The sequence below is a fragment of the Lepus europaeus genome, chromosome 11 (assembly GCF_033115175.1).
Source record: "Lepus europaeus isolate LE1 chromosome 11, mLepTim1.pri, whole genome shotgun sequence".
Taxonomy (NCBI): Eukaryota; Metazoa; Chordata; class Mammalia; order Lagomorpha; family Leporidae; genus Lepus; species Lepus europaeus.
In genome coordinates, this window is record NC_084837.1 from 111,964,254 (window position 1) to 111,983,611 (window position 19,358).

General features: G+C 61.4%; 1 protein-coding gene across 2 annotated transcripts in view; it reads left to right on the plus strand.

The window, feature by feature from the left end:
* The first annotated feature begins 315 nt into the window (after positions 1–315).
* PSTPIP1 (proline-serine-threonine phosphatase interacting protein 1) overlaps positions 316–19,358 on the plus strand; it is a 31,256-nt gene continuing 12,213 nt past the window's right edge. Inside the window, exon 1 of one of the 2 annotated variants that reach the window (XM_062206399.1) lies at positions 316–652. In XM_062206399.1, coding sequence (XP_062062383.1) covers positions 617–652 — 36 coding nt within the window. In that variant the 5' untranslated portion in view covers positions 316–616. The remainder of the gene's footprint in view (positions 653–19,358) is intronic. The other variant, XM_062206400.1, reaches the window with a different exon arrangement.

A 19,358-nucleotide genomic window follows, 5' to 3' on the forward strand; every position in this document is an offset into this window, starting at 1 on the left:
TGAGGGCAGGAAGAGGTCTGAGGATGAAGGGCTGGGGGTGGGGAGAGTGGCCTCCCCTGGGGGGGCAGGCTGGGCTGGGGCTCGGTTGGGGAGGGTCCCAGGCCCTGCTTGTCCACACCCTCACTGGGTCCCCAGCCCCGAGGCTGGAGGGAACAGGGGCTGGAAGGGCGAGCAGAGACAGGCAGCAAAGCGGCAGGTGGTGGGCGGGCCGCACAGGGGAGCTCAGCGCCTCCACTTCCTGTGGGCCAGGGCCCGCCCGGGGCGCTTGCACAAACCGCCTTGCACAGACCTCATCGCCCCTCTGCCCTGGCCTCCCTGGGGCTGCCCTCCCCGGCTCCCGGGCTGTGCCCTCTGGCCCCGCAGGGCTGGCAAGGGCCGGGCCGGACACCGTTCCTTCCTCATTTTGCTGCTGATCCCGGTCCCGAGGAAACAGGTCAGGCCTTCCCCCCCTCCAGCTCTCTCTGGCCACAGCTGCCTCCTGAGCGCTGCAGCCGGCGCCGGCCGGTGGAGGGAAGGGGAGGAGGCCTGGCCGGGGCTCCTGGCTCCTGGCTCCTGGCCCTCGGGCAGCCCTGCCTGTGGCCACAGCGCCAGCGTCGTCGCCGGCGGAGACCCGAGGATGATGCCCCAGCTGCAGTTCCGAGATGCGTTTTGGGTGAGTGGAGGCGACGGACAAGTGGCGGGGCCGGGCCCAGCTCCCCTGGCAGCTGTGGGGGCTGCCGCTCCCAGGAGACGGTGGCTGGGTTCTGGTCTTAACCACCGCGGAGGTAGCCTGGGCCACTGTCCCCTGTGAGCTGGGAGGCGGAGGTGGGGCCTTGCCCAGGGTGCTGACTTTGTCACCTGGTGGGGAGGGAACTTGTCCCGTGGGACACACTTTGCCTCCCCCTGCCCCAGCAGGAGCCTTTGCCGTGTGTGGGTGGGGGCTGAAGGTAGCACCAGGGAAAGGGGGCACCGGGCTTGGGTTTGGGTTTGGGTTTTGGCTCCGTTATTTATGGGCTGGGCAAGTCATTTTCTGCTGCTGAACCTTAGTGTCTCCAGCCATGTAACGGAGACAGATAACAATGAAGACGGTTGCCAGGCAGGAGGAGGAAGCAAGGTGCACCTTGCCCTGCACCAAAGGATGACGCCCCTCCCCTCGCTCGACCGCTGGCCCTGGGGGCCCCAGCGTCCTTCCGTGAGGCAGCTGGGCTGGGCGGTTCCTCGCTTGCTTTCTTAGATTCAGCACTGGCAGGAATCAAGTCCTCTCGCCCGCGAACTAAGGGCCCCGGCTGGTGGTGCCGGTCCAGGGGCCTGGCCCAGGCACAGAGCCTGCAACCTGGCCTGGGTCTGGACCTCAGCCTTGCTCTAGCACCCTCCGGCCTCCACTCTGTGCCTGAAGCTCCCAGCGGCTCTCGGGGAAACGCGGGGCCCTCTCCAGGGAGAGCTGGGGAGTAAAGCCGGCTGTCCATGGCGCTGGCTCCAGCCCCTCAGAGGACACCCCAGCCCTCAGGCCCCGCCCGACCCTCCCTGCACCCTCTCCTGTGGCCACAGACAGGACAAGGGCTAAGGGTGTGTGGCCGGCTTCCCCGCCCCACCTTCACAGCTGCACGGGGCCCCCTGAGCCTCAGTTTCTCTCTCTATACCAAAGAGAGGGAAGGGGCCATCCCTAGTACAGGGCGGGTGCTGGGCCCGGGGTGGGGGCGGGGTGAGTCATCATGGTGCTGCCCTGTCCTGGAAGGCGGGGTGGAGGAGGTGCAGGCCAGGAAACCGGGGCCACTCTGGTGCCCAGGGCAGCCAGGAGACCGTGCCAGTTTTATGTCCAGGACTCTGTCCCTGCCCCGAGCCCCAGGTCTTCCCTGGGGCAGAGCAGGGAGAAGAGAAGTCTGGGAGGGTGAGGGGGGGAACAGGGTGTGGCAGCCATGGCTTCTGAGCCAAGCACCACCCACACTGAGCTCCCTGCACCTCTGGCTGGTTCCCTGGGCCTGGGTCTTGGGGGGAGGACTTGGCTTCCCCAGGGAGAGCCGGAGCAGGGGCTGGTGGGAGCCGGTAGCACTGAGTGTGGGCAGGCACCCCTGAGGGTCATGGTCAGCGTGACTGCCCCCAGGTGTTCTGACGCTCTCCGCTCGTGAGAGCTAAGGTTCACTGGGCACTGTTCTCAGGGCAGCGGGTACAGGCTCTCCTTTGGTGCCTAACAACCTTGGGCCATGCAGTAGGTATAGTTGCTATCCCTAGTATCAGAAACAGGCAGAGAGAGCTGCAGGGGCGAGGTCCCACAGCTGGGACTAAGCCCCATCGGGCTGAGTTATCCCTCTGCTCCCTGGCCTCTCCCTGCACATGTGGGCCTCAGGGGCCACATCTGGGGGGGAGGGGGGATTCTGTCCCCTTCCGTCCTCAGAGTGCGGAGGTCAGACCAGGCACAGGGGTGATGCTCGGAGTCTCGGCTCCCCGGTGTGAAGAGAGATCGCCACCCTGCTCCCACTGCGGGGCTGTGTCAGGGCCCGAGCCCAGCCCGCCTGGGCCTCTGCCTGGCTTCCCTCCACCCGGCCCAGATGCTGCCCCCGACCCCTGCGGCCTGGCACACACTTTTGGGAAAGCCTTGTTCAGGAAAGATTGGATTTCATGCCAGCACCTGCTATCTGGCACGCTTGCCCACCCGGAACACAGGTGCCCGTCAGCCGGGTTTCTGGCTGCGAGGAGGGAAGGACAGCGGCTCCTGAGGAGCCAAGGACAAGGTCACTAGCAGCTGTCCTTAAGGCTCGTGGGCTTCACTTAAAAAAAATTTATTTGAAAGGCAGAGTTATAAAGAGAGGGAGAGGGAGAAATCTTCCATCCCCTGGTTCGCTCCCCCAGATGGCTACGATAGCCAGGGCTGGGCCAGGCTGAAACCAGGAGCCTGAAGCTCCATCCGGGTCTCCTGCCTGGGTAGCAGGGACCCAAGCAGTTGGACCATCTTCTGCTGCTGTTCCCAGGCATGTTAGCAGGGAGCTGGATCAGAAGTGGAGCAGCTGGGGCACAAACCAGTGCCCATATGAGATGCTGGCACTGCAGGTGGCGGCTTGACTCGCTGTGCCACCTGCCAACCCATATGTGCTTTTCTCTTAGAAGACACCCTCGGGCCGGTGCTGAGGTATAGTGGGTAAAGCCCCTGCTGCTCCACTTCTGATCCAGCTCTCTGCTACGGCCTGAGAAAGCAGTGGAAGATGGCCCAAGTCCTTGGGTCCCTGTACCCATGTGGGAGAACCAGAGAAGGCTCCTGGCTTTGGATCAGTGCAGCCCTGGCCATTGCAGCCAATTGTTGAGTGAACCAGCGGATGGGAAACTTCTCTCTCTGCCTCTTTGTAACTCTGCCTTTCAAATAAATAAATGAGTCTTAAAAAAAAAAAAAAAAAAGCCCTGAGCTTGCAGCCAGGGCTCAGGAACTCTAGTTTTACCCCCAGGTTTTGTCCTGTGTGGGGAGGGGGAGGGGGGGGTCTGCCCAGGCCCAGGGAACAAGGGAAAAGCTCATGGAAAGTAGAACTCAAAGCTGGACTTGGGGGTGGGGCTTGGGTCCAGTGGTTAGGACGCAGGTCAGGACGCTTGCATACCACGGTGGGGTCCCTGGGCTTGGCCGCTGGCTTCAGCTCCCAGTTCCAGCTTCCTGCCAGTGTAGACTCTGGGAGGCAGCCGTGGTGGCTCAAGTAGTTGGGCCCCTGGCACCCACCTGAGGGGCCTCGATTCAGTTCCTGGGCCCCAGCTGCAGCTCGGCCCTGTCCTGCCTACTGTGGGCCTTTGGAGACAGAATGGGCAGTGGGGGTGCTCACCCCCCCTCTCGCCCCGACTCCTGTCTCTGTGCCTCTTAATAATAATAATATATCCATTCAGAGCAGACATTTAGCACAGTGGTTAAGATGCTGGCATCCCCGCGGCTCACTTGGCTAATCCTCTGCCTGTGGCACCGGTACTTCAGGTTCTAGTCCTGGTTGGGGCGCTGGATTCTGTCCTGGTTGCTCCTCTTCCAGGCCAGCTGTCTGCTGTGGCCTGGGAGTGCAGTGGAGGATGGCCCAAGTGCTTGGGCCCCTGTACCCCATGGGAGACCAGGAGAAGCACCTGGCTTCGGATCGGCGCAGCGCCAGCCATAGCGGCCATTTGGGGGGTGAACCAATGGAAGGAAGACCTTTCTCTTCTCTGTCTCTCTCTAACTCTGCCTGTCAAAAAAAAAAAAAAAAAAAAAAAAGATGCCGGTGTCCCACATTGGCGTAGCTGGGTGTGATTCCTGGCTCCAGCTCCTGACTCCAGCTTCCTGCTAACACAGACCCTGGGAGGCAGCGGTGACGGCTGCATAGCCGGGTTCCTGCCACCATGTGGGCGACCTGGAGTGAGTTCTCAGCTTCCAGTTTGGCCCTGGGCATTTGGGGTGTGAGCAAGCAGATAGAAGCTCTCCCCCTCTCAGATAAAGAACTAAATTATTTTTGAAGATGTGTTTATTTTGGTGCAGGAAATTTTTGAAACCCATGCGTAGTTTTTGCCTCGTGAGTCTTTCCGTGAACTTCTTGAGGACCTCCGAAATGCATGGACTTCAACAGTCTTTGCTCCAAATAAAGCTATCTGTGCATTCCCTTTACCATGTCTGTTTGTGTGTGTTCTTCAGTCCCCTGGTACTGCAGGGACGGATAAATACCGGTGGACCTGAACTGTCCGAGGCGGCCTCGCAGATGGCCGGCTGCACCACAGCAAGGCAGGCGAGGGACGCCCGGCTCAGAAGTGGTGGGGGTGGTCAGCGTAGGAGCAGACACAGCCCTCACGGCGGCCACGGGGTGTTTATTTCCAGCCTGTGTCGCCTGCCGCAGAGCAGGCTGCCGGGGAGGGAGGCCGTGGGCTGGCCACCGCGGGAGGGAGGCATAATTTGATTTCTGCCGCACACGCGCACGTGTGCTATAAAGAGCATCGCCGCTCTGCAAGAAGAGGTGGCTGAGACTTCGAGCGAGACCTGTGGGTCCGTGAGAAAGACCGGGCCAAGAATAAACACCGGGCGCCCAGCTAAGAGGGGTCTCCGTGGTCTCCCCTGCACTGAGCCTGCCAAGGCAGAGTGCTGCCTCCCCTGCCCACCCGTGGCTCTGCTCCTGGGGGGACGAGTGGGCAGCTGGGGTCTCCATGGCGCCCTTGCCTTCCCGGGTCTGTGTCATCCTTTGCTTCCCTGTAGTTGCACAAATTCCACCAATGTCCTTCGAGCTGGACCCTGAAGGGTCACCACCATGTCCACACAGGCGGGTGAGACCGTGTGGCCCTCCAGGAAGCCACGATGGGGTCATAGCTGACCGGTGAGTGCGATGGCCTGTGCCAGGCAGAGGGAGTGCCTGGGGACGGACTCCGAGCTGCACTGACCCCTGTGTGTCCAACGGCTCTGGCGAAAGTTGGGAGGAAGGAAAGTTAGCTGTGGGCCACGCTTTTCTTAAGATTTATTTGAAAGGCGGAATGACAGCAAGAGAGGGAGAGACAGGGCTTCCACCCACTGGTTCATTCCCCAGAGGGCCGCAATGACCAGGGCTGGGCCAGGCTGAAGCCAGGAGCTTCTGGGTCTCCCACGTGGGTGGCAGTAGCCCAGGCACCATCACGCCGCCTCCCAGGCGCATTAGCAGGGGGCGGGATGGCTCAGAGCAGCCAGGACCGGACCCGGGTGCTCCAAGGTGGGATGGGGGTGTCCCGAGTGGTGGCTTAGCCCACTGTGCCCTTCAGGGCCTAAAGAGCCCGGGCCACGTGCAGGGCAGTGGCTCTCGCCCACCGTGGTGGGGAGCCATGGTGGGGGAGGTAGGGAAACAGGCCTGGGGTTCCCTCGGGCGCGAGGTCATCGCACTCCCTCTGAGCCCAGCTCTGGCTCCATCTGGAAACCTTTGGGCCAAGCTGGGGGGAGCCCACTGATGCTGGCAGGTGGAACCGGGCTGGGCTGGGCCTGCCTTCGCTCAGCGTCCCCTTTCCCGTGTGCTGGGGCCTCTTCCTCTTCCCAGTCCTGTGTCCCTGAGGTTCCCCATTTAGGAAGTGACTGAGAAGGGGCTAGAGGGGCCCCACGCCAGGAGCCCTCCTCCACAGCCCCAGGCACCTTCTGTCCTGGCCATTTAAGTGACAGATGGACCCTTCTTTTTAAAAGACATTTTAAGAGATTTATTTATTTAGAAGGCCGAGCGAGTGAGCAAGAGTTCTTCCCTCTGCTGGTTCACTCTTCGAGTGCCCACAGCAGCAGGTCAGGAGCTGGGAACTCCATCCAGGCCTCCCACATGGGTGCAGGGGTCCGAGCACTTGGGCCATCTTCTTCTGCCTCCCGGGTGCATTAGCAGGGAGCTGGATCCTAAGCAGAGCAGCTGCGACTTGGCTGGTGCTCTGATATGGGATGCCAGCGTCGTAAGTGGCAGTTTAACGCATGGCACCACAAGGTGAGCCCCGTGATGTCTATACCTCCCAAAGAAATGAAATCCATTCATCTGTGACCTGGAAAGGGAGAAAATGGAGCCAGATAGGCCGGAGTGCGCCCCTACCCCATCGCCCAGGAGCAGGTGTGAGGCGGTGCCACGTGGCCACTTCATGCAGCTACCAGCGTATCCTGTGCCCCGTGTGGCGTTCTCCTTCCAGCTTTCTCTGCCAACTCAGGTGCATGGTGGATTGCAACTCACACACGGCGTCCAACAGACCAGGCGGACGATCTGTCAGATGCGTCCCAGAGCCCCGAGTCAGGTGCCGGAGTTAGCGGGAGGTGGCTCTGCTGTGTGCAGAGTCGGATGCCGGAGTTAGCGGGAGGTGGCTCTGCTGTGTGCAGAGTCGGGTGCCGGAGTTAGCGGGAGGTGGCTCTGCTGTGTGCAGAGTCGGGTGCCGGAGTTAGCGGGAGGTGGCTCTGCTGTGTGCAGAGTCGGGTGCCGGAGTTAGCGGGAGGTGGCTCTGCTGTGTGCAGGAAGAGGGAGTTGAGAGGACGATTTCAGAGTCGATTGTGCCGGACGTGGGTTCCTTCTGATCATGGAGGCCTCCCCGTCGTGGCCCTGCCCTTTGTCTGAGCAGGACTCGGTGTGAGGGGCGCACGCCAACAGGTGACAGGGTCACACGCAGCCCACGACCCGAGGGACAGAGAGCCCGGAGGACCTCAGCTGGCAAAACAGGCAGCCAAGTTTGGGTAGAACAGACGCCAGCGATTTCTGAGTAACCACCAGGTAGCATCTATGACACGGAAACCCTGCTTTCCCCTCCCCGGGAGTTTGGCCCACCCAGTTTACCGTCTGAACCATTTTTAAAAAAATATTTGTTGGGGCTGCCCTTGTGGCACGGGGAGTTAAGCCACCATCTGCAATGCCGGCATCCCGTAAGGGCACCAGTTCAAGTTCCTGCTGCTCCGCTTCCAATCCAGCTCCCTGCTAATGCGCCTGGGAAAGCAGCAGAAGATGGCCCAAGTGCTTGGGCCACTGTACCCACATGGGAGACCTAGATGAAGCTCCTGGCTCCTGGCTTTGGCCTGACCCAGCCCCATCTATTGCAGCCATTTGGGGAGTGAACCAGCGGATGGCAGATCTCTCCCTCTTTCACTCTGACTTTCACATAAATAAATCTTTATTTATTTGAAAGGGTTACAGAGGGAGAGGAGAGACAGGGATCATCCAACCGTTGGTTCACCCCCCTGCAAATGCCCACAACAGCTGAAGTCAGAAGCCAAGAACTCAATCAGGTCTCCCACGTGGGTGGTGGGGCCCATACACCTCAGCTCCCATCTGCTGCATGGGAAGTGGAGCAGCCGGGACTTGAACCAGTGCCTGTATGGGGTGCCAGAGTCGCATATGCTTTTTAGCTTAGCGCCCTTGCAAATGCTATGAGTGGGGACGTGGGTTCCTCGCCTTCAGTGCGCCTTGGTCGGTGGCCACCGGGGTCTCCCGCCTTTGAGCTTGGTCCACACTGTGGTGTACTCTTCCAGTCCTGTGTTGTCGGACACTTAGGCTCCTGCCGGCCCTTTCCTGTTCTGGACAGTGGTACAAAGGGCAGATCTTTGAGTCCCAGGTTTTCCCCCGGGGTTCCCAGGGCAGGAGGTGTTTCTGGGTGGACAGGGAAGGTGGGACCCGCAGGGCTGAGGGGGCTGGGCGTGACTTGGGGGTGTAGATGGTGCAGGAGGAGGTGGGCAGCCTTTGCTGCCCCCCCTCCCCCAGCTGCCTTCCGGCTGGGGAAGCTGTGAGCAGCTGTACAAAGTCAGGGGTAGGGAGTGAGGGGTGGGGGTGGGGTCAGCACTGCCCACAGGGCGGGGTTTGTGTTAACAGCAGGAGGCTACACAGAGGACTCTGGAGCGATTATCCATGGAGGGGACCAGAGAGGCCTGGCAGGGCTGGGTGGCCGCGGGCGTTTGCAGGGTGAGCATTTTCACGTGGCTTGATGTTTGGACCCTGAAAATCTATTGCTTCTTCAAAAAATGACATGGAACAGCTCAATGTGAGAAAGCGGACATAGAGTCCAAGTTCTGTAAAGATTTTTGTTTCTCTGGGTCCCAGCTGTGTCATCCCAGTGGAGCAGGGGAAGAGCCCCTACCTTGAGTGTCTGCAGCGGGCCAGGCCCTGTGTCCCCAGCCCACTCCCCAAGGCTAGACGCCAGGGTCTTCCCGTCTCCGTGGCCGGAAGCAAGGCATGGGCAGGTCAAGGTCACCTGTGCTGGATGGAACCGCCTGAGTTCCATCCAGGCCACTGGGTGACAGGCGGCCCAGGAAGAAGAGGGGCTTTGCCCTCCCGCTAGCTTCCTGCGTGCAAATGCAGGTTGCGTGTGTCATTCAAAGGGAAATATTTGAAGGCCAGGCTGAGCAATTCCTGCTTTCCAGGCCGATGTGTTTTTAGCCGCGAGCTGTGGTCTGAGGGCCCTGCCCCTCCACGTACTCTCCGTGGTGGCTGCTTCCTCGCGTGCTGAGGGCCTGCAGGCTGCGGCTGTGGGCGGGATGCCCTGCTCTGGCCTGGAGCCTGGCTGACGCTGCAAACCGCAAAGGCAGGGAACTCGGGGAGGAAACGGAGATGGCCCGAGCCTCGAGCTGGAGAGCCTGGTGCCCGGGCCCTGGGCGGCCCCAGAGGCTGCTGGGCCACCCCTGCCCCGCCCCAGTTCCAAAGGCCCCGGCTGCCTTCCCTTCCTGGGGCTGCCCCCACCTCTGTGCATTGAGGGTGGGTTGAGGGGGATGGGAGGCTTGGAGGGCAGAGCCCACCCAGGTGTGCACCTGCAGGGTAACCTTGGTGGCTCTGCCCACTTTCGTTCACCATTGCCTTTTACCGCAGGGAGTGGCTTCTCTGGTTTCGGGGGTCAGACGCCTCATGTCACTGGGCTCCAACAATGTCCCATGACATCGGCCTCCTCCTCTGGGCTGTGGAGGCTGGTGGAGGAGTTGTGGGCCTGAGGCTGCCGCGGGATGGACTCTCGGGGCTAGCATGGGCCTGGCTGGGCTTGGCAGGCTGGAGTCCAGAGCCCTTTGGGGTGAGCGGGCGGCTGAGCAGCGGGTGACCATGCAGGGAGGTGGTGGCAGTAACAGGCCTCTCACATTGGGCAACAGGAAGGAACAGCGGGAGCCCCCCACCCCCAGAACAGCAGCAAGGGGGGGATGGGAGGCAGGGGTGGTTGTGGAGACAGGAACAGGAAGCCAAGCCGTCCTGGGCAGGAAGGCGGGGGATGGGCTGTGGCAGGAGCTGGTGTGACAGGTGCCCGGGAGGGAGGTGAGGTGAGGTCAGAGCCTGCTCCTGCCGGACCCTGGGGCTCAGAGACCCCAGCGCCCAGGACGTCGCCCCTCCCCTCACAGCAGCCTTTCTGGGGGCACGGCCTGGGTTTCTGCCTTCCTCCACGTTCCCCAGGGCCTCCGTGGGTCGACATTGGCACAGTGAGGGCGGCGACCAATTCCACTGCTGACAGCAGGTGCACTCTGGCTTCTCCCTTGGGTGTGGCCCCCCAGAGAGTGAACGGGCTTGGGAGGGTTTCAGTAGCCTTGGTACATTTGCTGTCTGATTCCAGAACTGCCCCGTCAGCCTGAATAGAGACTTCCTACATTAACCACCAATTCCTGGTTCCCACCCCACCCGCAGTCTGGCCTCTCCATCTCCATCAACCGGCCAGTTCTGGGAAGGCCATGCAAAGACAATCACCCAGCGTCCGCTCACTGCTCTGCGCCTGGCTCGTGACATCAGTGCATCTCCCGTCCTGTGGACGAGTCTTCCATGCTACGCTTGTAGCTTGTTCTGTCTGTCCGTTCATCCACAGTGACTGGGGACGTCGGTGCCTCAGGCGCTGCTTGGCTCTCTGCTAGCATCCCGCTGGGGGATGTACCCAGGAGTGGGCTCGCCGAGTGGTACGGTGATCCTGTGTTGGATGTTTGTGAAACGGCCTGTTTTGCGCACTGACCGTGCCGTCTTGCATTGCCATCGGCAGGGCACAGTTTCGTTCCGTTTCGTTCCGTCTTTGCCAATAGTCCTTCATTGCGTCTTTTTGCTCACACACCCATCCTAGTGGGTGTGCGGTGGGACTGCGTTGCGGTTTCAGTTTGCACTTTGCTAATGACTGATTATGTGGGTGTCTTTACTGGCCGTTGGTAGATTTTCTTTGGAAAAATATCTACTCAAGGCATCTGCCCTTTTTAAAAAAAGATTTATTTATTTATTTGCAAGTCAGAGTTACAGAGAGAGGGAGAGGCAGAGAGAGAGCTCTTCCATCCGCTGGTTCACTCCCCAGTCGGCCTCAATGGCTGGAGCTGTGCTGATCCGAGGCCAGGAGCTTCCTCCGGGTCTCTCACGTGGGTGCAGGGGCCCAAGGACTTGGGCCATCTTCTACTGCTTTCCCAGGCCATAGCAGAGAGCTGGATGGGAAATGGAGCAGCCAGGACTTGAACTGGCGCCCACATGGGATGCGAGCTCTGCAGGCAGCAGCTTTACCCGCTGCACCACAGCGCCAGCCCCTTGAGTTACTTTTTGTATACAATGTAAAGGAAGGATCCAGCTTCATTGTATTGTGCACTGATGTCCAGGTTCCCAGCGCTACTGTCGGGAGGAATGCCCTTCCCGGCGGACTGGGCACCCACGTCAAAAGTCAGCCAACCAGAGGAGGTGGGTTTTTGGTGCAGCAGTTAAGTAGCCTCTTCTGGTACTCACATCCCATGCTACAGCGCCTGCGTTCGCCTCTCAGCTCCACTTCCAATCCAGCTTCCTGCTAACGTGCGCTCTGGGTGGCAGCCGGTGATGGCTCAAGTGCTTCACTCCTAACACCGGCGTGGGAGACCTAGGTGGAGTTCCAGGCAACTGGCTTCCACCTGCCCAGTCCTGGCTACTGCAGGCATTTGAGGAGTGATCCAGTGCGTGGGAGAACTCTGTCCCTGCGTCTAAAATGAATTGGAAATAAATTTTTTAAATAAAAAAATCCAGTGAATGGAGCAAAGTAATTAAACTTTATTAAAAAAAAAAAATTCAACTGACCGAGGGCAGGCATTTGGCTTAGCAGTTAAGATGCCAGAGTCCCACAGTGGAGGGCCTGGGTTCAAGTCCCCGCTCTGGCTCCTGACTCCAGCTTCCTGCTAATCAGACCCTGGAAAGGCAGCTCAGATACCTGGGTCTCTGCCACCCACACGGGCGGCCTGGACTGAGCTCCTGGGACCCCCTACCTGAGCCCTCATCTCCTGCCTCCTGGGGGTGCATCAACAGGAAGCAGGAACTGGAAGCCGAGCTGGGACTGGGACCCAGGCACTCCGGGATGGGACGGGGGTGTCCCAGGCAGCACCCTCACCGCTGTGCCGAGCGCCCGCCCCGGGCTCGCTGTTCTGCCGCCTGCCGCTCTGTGAGCTTTGGAATGAGGGTGTGAGTCCTCCACCTTTGCTGTGTTTCAAGATTGTCGTCCCCATTTCACGAGTGAGGAGCTGAGGCTTGAGCCTTCGGGGGTTGCCTATTCTGGACTGGGCAAAGCCTCCCTCGAGGCACACGTGGGGAGACACCGTGCCTCTGGGGGCTCCTTCCTGTGGTTGCCCTGCCTTCCGGCCCTCCCTCCAAGCAGGCCCCACCACTTCCGAGTCCCCCCGAGGGCCCAGCAGCCCTCGCTCTCCTTCACGGAGGCCTGGAGGCAGGCCTGCAGCTGGCCCTGACTTCCTGGTGGCCAGGGGGAGGCCCTGCGGGCAGCTGATGTCCGCCTGGACCTCAGGGGCCCACGGGGCCCTGCACTTCACAGACTGCAGCCATTGAGTCAAGGGGCCTCCTCCTGCCCCCCCCCCTCCCGAGCGCCCCTCCCTTAGCCATTGCCAGCCCTGAGCCCACTCTCTGGGCGGGCATGGGAAGCCCAGCCACGAGGAGCAGTACAGCCCAGGAGGTCAGCAGGGCAGGGCTGGGGGTTGGGCAGGGGTCCACACAGAAGCCTGGACCTGTGTCCCTGGAGCAGTTGTGAACACGCAGCCCAGGGCAGCTCGGAGTGGGTGCTATGTGGCTGCAGGGCAGGGAGCCAGCACTGGTGGGGAATAGGAGGGACACTGACCCTGAGGCAAAGGAATGGGGGTGGCCTATCCACCCTCCCCTGCAGCCCCTGGCTCTGTGCATTGTTGGGCTGGGCAGTACATCCCCGTGTCCACTGGAGGGCGCCCTCTCCGCCTCTCACCCTGACCTTAGGCCCCAAGGTCCTGCTCTGATTCTCCTCCATCCACGATGGCCCTGGCAAGTCCCTCCTCGGGGTTACAGGGTTGGGGGAGGCGTGTGTGTCAATGGCCGAAGCCCGTGGCCAGCTGTGAGGCCCAGAATCCACTGAGGCCAGCAGAAGAGGCCAAGAGCCTTCCAGAGGCTGCCAGGGCCAGCCCTGCCCAAGGAAGAGAGTGGGATGGGAGGGGGCTCCCCTGTCTCTGAGCAGGGCCAGAGGGGGCTGCCAGCCAATCAGCCTGCAGAGCAGCACCTGCTCCCGACCAGGGGCGCGGGATCCACATGGCAACCCCAGCTTGTGGCCCAGAGAGGGGCAGCATGTGTGCGGGTTCAGCTCCAGGTCTCCTCCCCACTCGCGGTTCCCAGGGGCCCAGCACTGCGGGCCTTGTTAAGTGGCAGGTGCCCATCAAGCATCAGATGCCCCTCCTCCCAGGCTGCTGCTGCGTCACTTCCCTCGGTCCTCGGGTCCCCCCCAAGGGAAGATGTGTTCACCCCCACTTTACAGAGCAGGCACATGTGCCCAGGAGGTCCACACAGCGTGCGTGAGGGGCCTACCCAGCACCAGGGCCCCTGCCTGGCTTCCTCCTCGGCCAGCGCTCCCCGGGCCCTGCCCTGGCAGGTGTGGGTGGTATGGCAGGGACGAGGGGGACAGCACAGGTGCAGAGATGGTGCCTGGACCCCGGGCTCTGCCTCATCCCTGGCTCATCACAGGCTGCAGCCCGGGGCCCGGCAGTGAGGGGCCCTCATGCACTGCGTTGAGCTGCCCACAGGCAATGCCCATGGCTTGCCCTCCCTGCCTCGTCCAGCCTCTGAGCCCCATGCCGCCCTCCCCTTCGGCACCTGCCCCCTCCCTCGCCCGCTGCTAGAACCTGGCAAGCCGTCCACACCAAACCCGCCTGGCGGGGGTGGCACAGAGGAGCGGAGTGAGCTGCGCCAGTCCCTAGCCTTGCTGACCCCCGCTCCTCCTCCACTCTGAGGACACAGTACAGCTCGGGAGTGACGTCACTCTGAGGTCGCAGGGGGCCAGGTAGCAGGGGCGCTGGCCCCCTGCCCATCTGCTCCCACCAGACTCCTTCCCCTGAACTTGCAGCCTGGCCAGGTTCCTTGCGGCCTTTTAGGAAGGTCCTCCCCTCCCTCTGACCTCATGCCATGTCCTCAGACACCTGCCACACCTGTGCCACCTGCTCTCCCTGGGGCCTCGGACCCAGCCTTTAAAGCAGCGTCTTGCTCTGTGACACATTCCGCTGGAACGCACGGGGCTGGGGCGGGTGTCCAGCACAGTGGTCCAGATGCCACTCAGGGGGCTGGCGCTGCGACACAGCAGGTTGGCCCACAGCTGTGGGCCCCAGCTCGAGCCCCGGCTGCTGCACTTCTGACCCAGCTCCCTGCTGATGGCCTGGGAAAGCAGTAGAAGATGGCCCAAGTGCTTGGGCCCTGCACAGTGTGGGGGACCTGGTAGAAGCTCCTGGCTTCAGCCTGGTCCAGCTCCGGCTATTATGGCTATTTGGGGAGTGAGCCAGTGGATGGAAGATATTTCTCTCTCTCTTTCTCTGTCATTCTGTCTTTCAAATGAATACATAAGCCTCTAATAAAAAATAAAAAATGCCAGTTGCGACACTCACATCCCCATCCTGGCTCCAGTCCTGGATGCTCTGCTTCCAATTCCAGCTTCCTGCTGATGTGTGCCCTAGGGAGGCCTTGAGTGATGGCTAAAGTCCTGGGGTTCTTTTTTTTTTTTTTTTAAAGATTTATTTATTTATTTGGGTAGACAGAGCTACAGAGAGGGAAAGAGAGAGAGAGGTCTTCCATCCACTGGTTCATTCTCCAGATGGCCTCAACAGCCAGAGCTGGGCTGAACTGAAGCCAGGAGCCAGGAGCTTTCTCTGGGTCTCCCACATGGAAGCAGGAGCCCATGTACTTGGGCCATCTTCCCAGGCCATCAGCAGGGAGCTGGATCAGAAATGGAGCAGCCAGGACTTGAACCAGCACCCATATGAGATGCCAGCGTTGGAGACAGAGGCTTAGCCCACTACGCCACAGCCCCAGTTTCAAATCCTTAGGTTTCTCAGCACTCATGTGGGAGACACGGATGGAGTTTCCCAGGCTCCTGGCTGTTGCAGGCATTTGCAGGGTGAACCAGCAGGTGGAAGATCCGTCCCCGCCTTTCAAATATAAATGAACATAGAGAAAAGCTGTGGAGGCAGGCAGCCCTCGCCCTGGTGGAAAGCCTGCCCGTGCTCCCAGCTCCTCCCTCCTGCTCGGCGAGACCCAGCCAGCACTGGCCCCTGCCTCGCTGGGGTCCTGGGGAGCCCCTGGGAGCTCTCAGGATACAGGTTCGCCGGGCTGCTCGGCGAGGCCCACGGAGCACCGAGCGGCGCCTCTGCCGTCCCCTCCAAGAGGAAGGCCTGCCTTTGCCCCGGCCCCTCTCTCCAGCACCGATCCTGGGCCGTCTCAGAAGACTGTCCGTCATCCCACACCTGTCTCCTCCCGCACGGCCCCCGGGTCACCGGTCTTGGCGACTCAGAGCAGGTGGCGTCCAGGGCCTGCATGCTGCCTGAGGCCATGGCTGCTCTGGGTGATGGACCACTCCCCTGCCTGCCTGAGCCACGTGGGCCCTGGGAAGCCTTGCTTGTGTTGACTGCCCCCGAGGGTCCTGGCCTGCACTCCAACACTCCCTCTGCCCCTAGGGGGCCCACAGGAGCCTGCAGGTGAGACTGTTTCTCAGTGGGTCCTCCCGGGCACCGACCTGGGACCCTCTTGGTACTCAGCCCTCTTCCCAGAGACTCCAGGCTCACTTACTAAAGTCTCTGGTTACCCACTCACCCATCCATACATCATCTATCCATACATATACATCTATCCACCCACCCATCCATCAATCACCCATCCGTCATCCATTCATTTTCCCATCATCCATCTGTCCATGATCCATCCATCCAAGTCATACCTGAGTCTTTGGTCATTTTTAAAAAAGATTCATTTATTTGAAATTCAGAGTTACAGGGAGAGGAGGAGGGAGAGGGGGGAAAAGGGGGAGGGGAGAAGGGTCTTCCATTTGCTGATTCACTCGCCAGATGGCCGCAATGGCCAGAGCTGCGCTGATCTGAAGCCAGGAGCCAGGAGCCAGGACCCAGGAGCTTCTTCCGGGTCTCCCATGTGGGTGCAGGGGCCCAAGCACTTGGGCCATCTTCCACTGCTTTCCCAGGCCATAGCAGAGAGCTGGATTGGAAGTGGAGCAGCCGGGGCTCGAACCAGCGCCCATATGGGATGCTGGCACTGCTGGCAGTGGCCCCAGGTCTTTGGTCCATTGAGCCCTGTTGTGAGGCAGTGGCAAGGGCCTGGCTGCTACCCGCTGACTTATTCTCCCTGAGCATCAGTTTCCTCATCCATGCAATGGGCACACCACCACCTGTCTCAGAGGGCTGTCGTGAGAAGCACAGGGACAGGTCCGCCTGGCTCATTTAAAGGTGCTGGTGACAATCCCTGGACCTGCAAGCACTGGTCTGGTCCTCTCCAGGAGCCCTCAGGACCAGCAGCCATGAAGCCCTGTCCCTCCCTGCGCCACTTCCCTGGTGCTGCCTGGGCATGGCTGTGACCGGGAACCGGCGGCCCCACCTGCTGCTCTCTGGAGCTCAGCACCTGCTACCCCAGGGCTCCCTAACAGTGCTCAGGGGACGAGCCACAGGAGCATGGTGGCCAGTAAGCCAGTGGCAGGTGTGCTGGCTGCAGAAGTCCCACTGATAAGCAGTGTGGGGGACGGGAGGGGAGGGGGGAAGCCACCTCGAGCCTCGCCACTCCAAGACGGCTGTGACAGAAGGCAGTGTGTGAGGAGTGCGCTGCTTCTGCTGCCCTACCTCCTCTCCCACTGGTAAATGCGATTTCTTTTTTAAATTACTTTCATTTATTTGAAAGGCAGAGTGACGGAGGGAGGGAGGGAGGGAAGGAAGAAAGGAGGGGCCGGCGCCGCGGCTCACTAGGCTAATCCTTCGCCTTGCGGCACCGGCACACCGGGTTCTAGTCCTGGTCGGGGCACCGATCCTGTGCCGGTTGCCCCTCTTCCAGGCCAGCTCTCTGCTGTGGCCAGGGAGTGCAGTGGAGGATGGCCCAAGTGCTTGGGCCCTGCACCCCATGGGAGACCAGGATAAGCACCTGGCTCCTGCCATCGGATCAGCGTGGTGCGCCGGCCACAGCGCGCCTATCGTGGCGGCCATTGGAGGGTGAACCAACGGCAAAAGGAAGACCTTTCTCTCTGTCTCTCTCTCACTGTCCACTCTGCCTGTCAAAAAAGAAAAAAAAAAAAAAGGGAAGGAAGGAGGAAGGGTGAGATGGAGACAGAGACAGAGAGCGAGAGGGAGCGAGCGAGCTTCCATCTATGGTTCACTCCCCAGAGGCCCACAACAGGCTGAGCTGGGCCAGGCAGAAGCCAAGAGCTCCATGCAGGTGTCTCACGTGGGTGGCAGGTGCACAAGTCCTGGAGCCCTCCCCTGCCGCCTCCCAGGCTGTGCATGAACAGGAGGATGGGTCAGAAGAGGATCCAGGACTCAAACGAGGCACTATGGGATGCGGGCACCGTCCGATTCTGTGGCTTACCCGCCGTGCCACAACCTTGGTCCCGGTGAGAGGTGAATTTTAAACCAAGGTGAACAGAAGTCAGGAGCCTCCCGACCCAAGTGCGTGCCAAAAGTCAGAGAGTCCCAGCCAGAGAGTCGGCCTCGGAACTTGGTGGGGTTCTCCCTTCTCCCTGCAGAGCCCCTGCCCCGGGGCACCTGCTAGAACCATTCCAGCCCTTCTCAGGAACCCGTCCAAGCTGAGCTGAGAGCTTTGCCTCTGGTGGAGGAGAGGGTCCGTGCTGCCCAGCCAGCCGCGTCTGGGGTCCGAGAGGAGGGGGCCAGTGAGTCTCGGGGTGGGGGAGGAGGAGCCGGGTGCCCTGGTGCTGGTGCCGGGTAGCCGCTGCACACAGCTCAGCTGTTTGTCTGCCACTCACCTGGGCGGGTTCTCCAGCGATCCTGGGCCCTGCTCACCCTGCAGCCCACACCATGCAGCTGCACCCGGGGGCTCCTGGCTCCCTGTCAGGTGGGTCCCGGGTACAGAGCACGGCCAGGCAGCTCTCCTGGGCCCCACCCACGGCCCCCAGCTGGTTCCAGGTGAGATGTCAGCCCCGGCTCATGCACACAGGCAGGTGGGAAGGGCGACTACAGCCTGGCCTCCTCCCTCCCAGGTCAGGGGCCCGCTGGCCCTGGGAGCATCCTGACGAGGGTCTGCTCCTTTCCTGGTACTGTGGGGGAGGGGAGGGGTGGCTCGCCTGGCCTGGCCTGCACGCCAGACCGCACTGCCAAGGGAAGTGTGTGTGTGTGTGTGGGGGGGGGGCCTGGCGGGGCTGCCCCTTGCTGAACACCCACTGAGCTTGGAGGGAAGCAGGGGGAGGCTGACAGCCAGGATCGGGGCATGGGAGACTCAGGTTCAAGTCCCCGCTGTGCCCTGCAGGTCCCGGGGTAATCACTCTCTTTTTAAAAATGTATTCACTGGGGCCAGTGTTTGGCACAGCAGGTTAGGTCACCCCCTGTGATGCCAACATCCCTTTCCAGAGCGCCCGTTTGAGTCCTGGCTGCTGCCCCTCCAGTCCAGCTCTCTGCTGTGGCCTGGGAAAGCAGCAGAAGACGGGCCAGGTGCTTCGGCCCCTGCACCCACGTGGGGGACCAGGATGGAGCTCCCGGCTCCTGGCTTTGGTCTGGCCCAGCCTTGGCTGTTGCAGCCGTTTGGGAAGTCAACCAGCAAATGGAAGATTCTCATTCTCTCCCTCTCCCTCTCCCTCTCCCTCCCCCCTCCTCTCCCCCCCTCCTCCTCCCCCTCCCCCCCTCCCCCTCCCCCCCTCCCCCTCCCCCTCCCCCCCCCATTTTTCCTCTCTCTTGCTTTTTCTTTCAGGTAAATAAATCTTTTAGAAATGTATTTATTTGATTGAGGCAGAGAGAGATCCCTCTTTCCAATCCAATCCCCGATTGCTTGCAATGTCTGAGACTGAGCTAGGCTGAAGCCAAGATCTAGGAGCCGGGAACTCCCTCTGGGTCTCCCACATGGGGGCAGGGACCCAAGTACTTGGGCCGTCACCTGCTGCCCCCCAGGGTCTGCACTGGCAGGAAGCTGGAGTCGCGAATGAAGCCGGGAACCCAGGCCCTGCACTGCGCCGGGCAGGCGTTAGGGGGCCCCTGCGAGTCCCCCTTTGTGCTGGGAGTCACCCTCCTTGACTTCTTAGATGAGCTGCAGGGCAGGGCCCTGGGCTGGGCTGGGCTGGGCAGGGCAGGGCAGGGCACCCACGTGCCGTGTGCTGAGCCCAGTGACTCGGCTGTGCCTCAGAGCCACACTTTCCGATGGGGAAGCCGGGCCCCCAGAAAGGAAGTGGCCTGCCGGGGGCCCTGGGCTTCGCGGCCAGGCCCCACTGCCGCCAAGAGTGATATTGGCAGGCCTAGGAGGAAGTGGGGGTGGGGACGGAGGCCGCGGCTCTACCCGGCCAGCGGGGTATGGCAGGGCCCAGGGCCAGCTCCCGCCCAGGAGCACTGTAGCAGGAAGGGGGTGGCCTGGCCACGCCGAGTCTGCCCTGAGCTCTTCCGAGCCTGGAGTGGCCGCACACCGCGGTGGCAAAGGCTGGGTCCCACATCTGGTACCCGACACCTCAGGTCTGGCGTGGCTCAGCCCGTGGTCCCACGTGGCCCACAGCCGCCCCCGTGAGTCCCTGGTGACTGAGTCACGGCCTTGCTTCGGCGCGGA